At 44.3% G+C, this 7,419-nt stretch overlaps 1 protein-coding gene across 1 annotated transcript in view; it reads left to right on the top strand.

The window, feature by feature from the left end:
* Position 1: 1 nt before the first annotated feature.
* The window catches only part of SWAP70 (SWAP switching B-cell complex subunit 70), a gene marked incomplete at its 5' end in the record, with an annotated part of 76,412 nt that continues 68,994 nt past the window's right edge, over positions 2-7,419 (top strand). Inside the window, one exon of the mRNA XM_019519971.1 lies at positions 2-40. Coding sequence (XP_019375516.1) covers positions 2-40 — 39 coding nt within the window. The remainder of the gene's footprint in view (positions 41-7,419) is intronic.

Genomic DNA, 7,419 nt, shown 5'->3' with positions numbered 1-7,419 from the left:
CCTGGACCGCAGCGGCAAGGTCTCCAAGTCCCAGCTCAAGGTGAGCGCCCCCAGCCCCGGCCCCGGCGCCGGGGCAGCCCGGCTCCCCCCCAGCCCGCCCCTCTCTGATCCGGCCGGCACGACGTCCCCGCTCGCCCCCCCTCCGCCCGCTCCCCTGGCACGTCTGCAGGCCTGGAGCTGCCCGGGGGCCACCGCGCCGCTCCTGCGCCCGCCCCGCGATAGGAGAAGTGGTGGAGAGGCGCCAGCCCTGCTGCGCTTTCCTCCCCGGGCTCGAAGCCCTTAGTCAGAGGAGAAATAGGGTGGCCGGCTGTAGCCGCTCTGGTCTAAGGCAGGGGTTGGCAACGTTTTTGGGCAGGGTGCCAGAAACACCCACAAACTTGACCTGCAAGAGGTCGGCGTGCCAGGGAGGACCGCAGGGAGCCATCATAGTACTTGGGGCTGGACGGAACCTCGTTGCGGCAGGGCCCGAGGGGAAAGCGCCAAGCAAAACACCTTTGTGTGCCACGCTCTGGCATGTGTGCCACGCTCTGGCATGCGTGCCAGGGGTTGCCTACCCCTGGTCTAAGGACATAGGCAGGCGGGGGTCGTTGGGGAGCTGTAATATCTTTTATTGGACCAACTCAAATACTTGAGTTTGAGGCTCAGAAAAGATGTCACTGCTCCCCAAAGCACCTTGCCTGCCTGTTGGAGAAGTAGGGCTGGCGGAAACCTCCAGAGGATCAGCCCTGTTCAAACCGTACCGTACAAACAGGAACAGGATGCGTTTCAATACGGACAAGTGCAGGGTGCTGCACTTGGGCAGTAGGAACCAGCAGCACACTTATACAATGGGGAACTCCCTACTCGAGAGCACGGAGGCGGAAAGAGATCTTGGAGTCATTATTGACTCCAAGATGAACATGGGCCGACAATGCGAGGTCATGGTTGGCAGGGCTAACCGGACCTTGTCGTGCATCCACAGGTGCATCTCGAGTAGAGCCAAGGAGGTGATCCTCCCCCTCTACGCGACGCTGGTCAGGCCACAGCTGGAGTATTGTGTCCAGTTCTGTGCGCCCCATTTCAAGAGGGATGTGGACAACATGGAGAGGGTCCAGAGGAGGGCCACCCGCATGATCCGGGGACAACAGGGCAGACCCTACAGTGAGAGACTGCGGGACCTGAACCTATTCAGCCTCCACAAGAGAAGGCTAAGGGGGGACCTGGTGACCGTCTATAGACTCACTAGGGGGGACCAGAAGGGTTTGGGGGAGACGCTGTTTCCCCTAGCGCCCGCTGGCATAACAAGGAGTAATGGGCACAAGTTGATGGAGAGGAGGTATAGATTGGACATCCGCAAAAACTACTTCACAGTTAGGGCGGCTAGGAGCTGGAACCAACTTCCAAGGGAAGTGGTGCTGGCCCCTACCCTGGGGGTCTTTAAGAAGAGGCTGGATGCCTACCTGGCTGGACTCATTTGAGTCCCGTTTCTTGTTTTTGGGGTTCTTGTTGTTCTCCCGCCCTGGTGGGGCGTCGGGCTAGAAGATCTAGGTCCCTTCCGACCCTTAATCTATGAATCTATGAAACTATGAAATCATAATCTTAAACTCTACATAAGACTGCTGGGGTAAAATTCCTTTCCGACCCCAAATACAGCAATTGTTGCTTGTGCTCCTAAAAGCACTCAGGCGGCTCACTGTACTTGATCCCAGCCTGGCTTTGCAGGCTGGAGAAGAGGAGGAGTTGGGCTAGATCAGCGGTTCCCAAAGTGCGGTGGGTCACAATATCAACAGATGGGGTTGCAGGGGTGGAGGGCTATGCTGAGGAAATAGGATCATAAATGGGCTCAGGCTGACAAAAAAAAGTGTGGGAAGTATTGGGCTAGATGAATCTCCTGAATAGGAACAGTCCACCTGTTGATAACTGGGGCTGTAGATGATTGCGTTGAAGGCTTGTGGGCAGAATGGGGATTAACCTGTAGTGGAAAGAAGGCTTGGCTTAATCGCTTCCTGACTGACTGCATTCAGTGCCACACAACTTAACTGGATTCATAGTGCATGAGGAGGGGTGGAGCGTTGTAGCTGTGATGGTCCAGGAAATATGTATCTAAGGTCTCCCAGTTAAGCAGCTGGTTCAATAAAAGGTGTCACTTAAAAAAAAAATCCTTGCTTCTAGGAAATTGAATCACTGCCTTCCTACTGTGCTACTATAGTGTCAGCACAACTTAAAGATTCAACCAACATCTCTTTCCCCTTCACGACAACCCTTGGGAAGGGCCAGTTTAACTTCAAGTGAGAGTTTTTGACAGGAGGCAGAATGTGGCAGAACTGCTTGAGTTACAGCTCAAGTTGACAGGGTGATGGAGATAAGCTCTAGGCCAGCTCTAGCCTCCATAGTCTCTTCAGGCAACACTAGAGTCTCAGTGTTCTGCAGCAGGGTCAGTAAGAGTACTACAGTGGGAAACCTGGGGCTAAATTAACTTGGTTGTAGAGACAAATGTTCTAATTGTTCAGGTCTAGCATGACTTCTGGAGGATTCCTGTTTTCTTTATGTGGCACTAGTCCTTGTTCTCTCCTGTCTTGATTTGCATGTCCAGAGTGTCTCTAGTGGGTTATGGAAGAGTGAAAGATCCCACACAATTTACTGATTCATTTGATGCGCCTGGCTGGGGGAGTATTTGGTTGATTGCACGATTTCACAATGATTGCACACTTAATTCATACAACACAATTTTACTTTAAAATTCCTTGCTACGCATATAACACTGCTTAGTTTTAAGAAAAGCCACAAACATTAAAAACACAATAACTACATATATTAGAAACAATGCTCCACATGCACTTCCTTCCCAAACAATGCTATAAGAATTAGTATTACAAAAACAACTACAGTTACAAGTAAAGGTTATTTCTCATGGTATACTTACAATCCTAGAATTCCTAGAAACCAAATCCCCAAGGATACTTTCATTCTTTAGTTATGGTTTTAGGGTTGGTCTCATCAGCGATAGAAACAAGTCCCCTTCCTTCGGTCCCACTTGAGCACTCCGTGGCTTCAGCGTGAACAGGAGTTCTTGTTCATGGACAGGGTGGTTCAGGTGATCAGTCTGATCCGGTCTACATTTGCGATTCTTCCTTTGGTGTTCTGCAAGTGAGGTTACCTCCGAATTGGGACTGTAGGTTACAGTTTTTATTGGGTGAGTTGCCATCTTGGACCCCTCCTACCCAAACCTGTCACTACTCCCAAATTTGGGCTCAGATCTTTTACCCAACAGATTCCTTTCTTGGGTCGTCTTTGGGAAATTTTCCAGATCACTGCTGTGACCTCTTGCCAACCCTTTCCAAAAGCCCCTAGGTTTCGATCTCTTGCAGTGTTTGCCCAAGGGTCACTTCTAGGTTAACTTTGTTAAAGGCCTCTAGAGATAATAGTCAAAAACCAAGACATTCAGCACGTTCGCTGCAAGGCCTCTAAAGATAAAATTCAAAATCTAGATATTCATCAGGTAGGCAAAAACAAGCAATGACTCTAGATAAAAAGATGAGCTTTGCCTTTTTTTCTAAACTGGCTAATGGGTATTTATTACAAGCATTCAAACTATTACATTCAATATGATACAGAGCTGTGTTCTCATCTTCACTGCAGTCTCCAGGGGTGGTTGCAGCTCTTAGAGGCATGCCAAAGCTTTGATCTAGCCAACTGAAGTAACACATGTAATGAAAACAGTGGTCTAGGCTCTGGGTGCGAGCCAGCCTCCCTAGTATGCAAGGTCACAGATGAACTTGTATGGCTTACTGTAAAACCCATGAAGCTGGATCTTTGCTGCTGCTCTTTCCTGGGTTGGTCAAGCTCAGAGATGCCTTAGATGTGTTGCAATTGTATTGCCTCATTACAGTGTATACTCTCTCCCCCCTCTAGTTATGTTTTGCAGTAGTTGTTTCCCTTTACTCTTAATTAATCTGCCTTGAGTGTAGGAGAGCATAAAGGAAATGGTTTTGTCCTCTTTGACAGTTTACCATAGAGTAAGCACGTTGGGCACTGCTTATGTTAAATATAACTGTCTGCTCTATTACTTACAGAACATTCTCTTAAACCTTTTCAGTATTTGTAATACTTCTGGAATAAAAAAAATAGCTTCAGTCTTTGCAGCGCACCAGGCAACATAATTGAGGGTACTGGCTTTCTGCTCAGAAATTAATATTCCAGGGTCATTACCCCACGATCTCACGTTCAAATTGGAGAGCCTTAGTTTGAGCGTTTACTCATGAAAATAAAATCAGATTAACAGCCAGTTTGAGAGGTCATTAACCAGTGAAAATAAGGAGTTCATATACTGGCCCTATGAGATTAGTGTTTCGGATTGGAAAAGTGAGGAGTGTGCTCCATTTACTCTGGATAACTAAAAATTGTTCCTGTCTAATCTAGGGGTAGTAGATTGTACAGGGAAGACATTTTATTATAATGATACTATTTTTTTAGTGCTACTAGACATAATTTTTTCTAGTGTTATATTGCAGGACAAAGTGTCCAGGTAACATGGCAATGGGTATGCTGAAAAATTGATTGATTGGTAGATATTTAGAACATTAGGAGGAAATATGTTTAATGTTGACAAGATTCTGCTGCCAAAGAGTGGTGTAAAAGTCTGATGAAATAACTCTGTTTTCTAAGAACAAGATGTAAATATTTACAACTTGCAAACCTACCATCCCCAAAAGGAAGGAAAATCAACTACATATAAGCTTTCCTTCTTTTAAGTGTAAACTAATTGGGAATGATTCTTTAGTTGTGCATGCCTTTGTGATGCCCTCCTATTAATATTGTGTTCAGCAGTGAAATGTTCCAGTATTTGTGCAGGAAACAAAAGCTTTTTTGGACAATAGGGTACAATGCTGATCCATTAATTTTATTGCAAATAGAGTACAGCACTATTTCTGAAGAAAATGCATTCTAATTTATCTTCCCAATTATTATGTTTGCCTTCCAAAAGTGACATTTTAATATGGAATAAAAATAGACATATGCAGTAGAGGTGTGTACCTCCTACATTGATTGTAACTGAATATAACTTAAGTAGAAAGTACTGTAATGGAAACAAGTTGGTTGGTCCTTTCGTTCCCCTACTGTATTGTCTGGAGAGGAGCCAAGCTCATGTGATCCATGAGGCAGTTACTTGTATGACATCTCCCTCATCCCTTATCAGCTAACAATTTAGTTCTGTTGTCTTTCAATTTTCTAGTAAAGAGACTAGAAGTGAATAGAGAAGACGTAGTTCTTTACTCCAATTGGTGAGTCTTTTAAATGAAAATGTTGGTGTTACTAAAGCAAAATCAGTACTCCAGTGTAATGTAAAATTTTCTCTTTCAGCACACATTGATTTTTTTTTTAAATCAGTATTTTGCCATTGCACTGATAACTCATTTTTCTCCAAATCAGCAAAAAATTTAAGCTTTTACACTGCTCCTCATTCTTAAGTTATGCATACTAAATATAAACACCATCATTGTTTTGTTCATATTGCCCATGCTCTTTCACATGCCAATACAGCAAAACCACAATAACTTTTGTGGATGTAATTATAGCTTTAGTTTTCTAAGGTGGTTGTAGGAGCTACAGGCAGGCACTTGTATTGCTATCTTTACATCTGATTTAATCCTTTTTGCACACTGTAGTGTCTAAATATGTGAACTTATTTTAATTAAAATGTTTTATATTGTCAATTGGTAATTTTAGAAAGTACTCCCATTGCTTCCTGTTGGACTTCACTAAGTTTGCTTGTAGCATTAAGTGCTATTCTGGTAGTGTAGCTATGGAATTGGATTTAAAGAGCATCTCTAAGCTGTGTTGCACCATGCTAGAGAGCACCACCATGAAAACATGCCTGCCTCCTCAATCCATTTTCACATGTATGAAATGCCAAAAATGTCATGTACAGTAGCTGCTTTTTGGGGGAGGGGAAGGCAGGCCTAGCACCACTGTAATGACCTATGAGACTTTTTTTCAGCATGCAGTCGAGGAGTAAGTGAGGCATGCCTCGGTGACACTTCCTTGGTGTGGCATAGATGTGCCTTGAGAAGTGTCACAAGTTGAACTATATTTACAAACTATATTTACATAACCATTTCTTGATATTTTTTTGTAACTATTTGTTATCGTGTTCTCTCTCTCTTTCTCTCTCTCTCATGCCTGCTGTCTCTTTTTTTTCTGTCAGTCTAGATCAGCAGTCAGCATCCTTCATATGCCATGAACAACCTTCATAGGTTGTGGGCCAGAATGACCTAACTCAGGTCACAGCTGAGCAGGCACTAAAACTCACCTGCTGCTGCTTTCTGCACCGGTGTGGGAAAAGCTCCATTATCCTTGGCTTGGATCAAATGGCACTGTGGGCCACATCTGGCCTGTAGACCATAGGTTGACTGCTCCTGGTTTAGATTTTGAAAAGTGTTTTTGGGTGCCCAGATCAAGATACTTTTAAAAAAGATGACTTTTTGGAATGTGTGTGACCAATGCTTTTGGAAAATCAGGCCTATTTTTGGTTTGCCAAGTTAACTGCCAAAATGAACCTACCGAAGTCATAGCTGCCTTTGAAGGTGTAAGCCAGTGTTCTGATGGAAGTCTGCTGGGTGATACAGGATTAACACAACAGGCAGAGCAGAAACAAATAGGTATAAAGTACGGAGTGGTAGTTCAGTGCACGTGGTGAGAAGATACAAGAACACAGTTAAGATGGGCCCAAGGGTTTGCTGCCTGGGGTAATAGACTGGGAAGAGAGAGTGGGTGGAGTAGGATGGAGTTTTAAAGTTTTAGGGTGTCCATTGGGGAGTGTGCTGGGGTGTTTTTGTTTTTGTCTTGTGGGATGTTTGTTACTGCAAGCTGCTCTGAGTCCTTCTGGATAGGGTGAAATATAAATCTAAATAATAATATTAATAATAAAAGTGGGTAATCAAAGTGAGTGTGTGGTGGAAGGATGGTGTGATTGAAACAAGGATGGTGTGGTTGGAGAGAGACAGCCCACTCACGAAGGAGGAAGTTAGACAATACAATAAAGAATTGCAGTCTGTGGCAAAATGGGCAGGACCATAATAAGACAATTGATGTCTTCTAGTATTTAAGGATAATGAGTCATTCTGACTCATTATTATAAATCATTACTATTATTTTAACTGGACTACAATTTTATCTATCTGTCTTTGGGGTGGCTAGGAGCAGTAGTTGTAGACCAGGATGTTTTTGTGCTATGTGCAGTACAAACACAGGGCAGAAACATGGACCCTGACTCTGAGAGTTTATATTCCAAGACACATGACAGTGGCTAGATTTATACAGGTCAAGGAGGAATACACAGAAACAATGAGCTTGTGTGCATCAGCATGATAGGCAGTGGTCTCGGTGCACCAGCAGCTTGTTAAATTATTTTGTAGATGTCATAAAATAGAGTTCTAAAGA

Source organism: Gavialis gangeticus, unplaced genomic scaffold, assembly GCF_001723915.1.
Source record: "Gavialis gangeticus isolate Ggan-Ray unplaced genomic scaffold, GavGan_comp1, whole genome shotgun sequence".
Taxonomy (NCBI): Eukaryota; Metazoa; Chordata; order Crocodylia; family Gavialidae; genus Gavialis; species Gavialis gangeticus.
The sequence above is the reverse complement of the archived record's forward strand: the minus strand, read 5'-3'. Positions and strand labels throughout refer to the sequence as shown.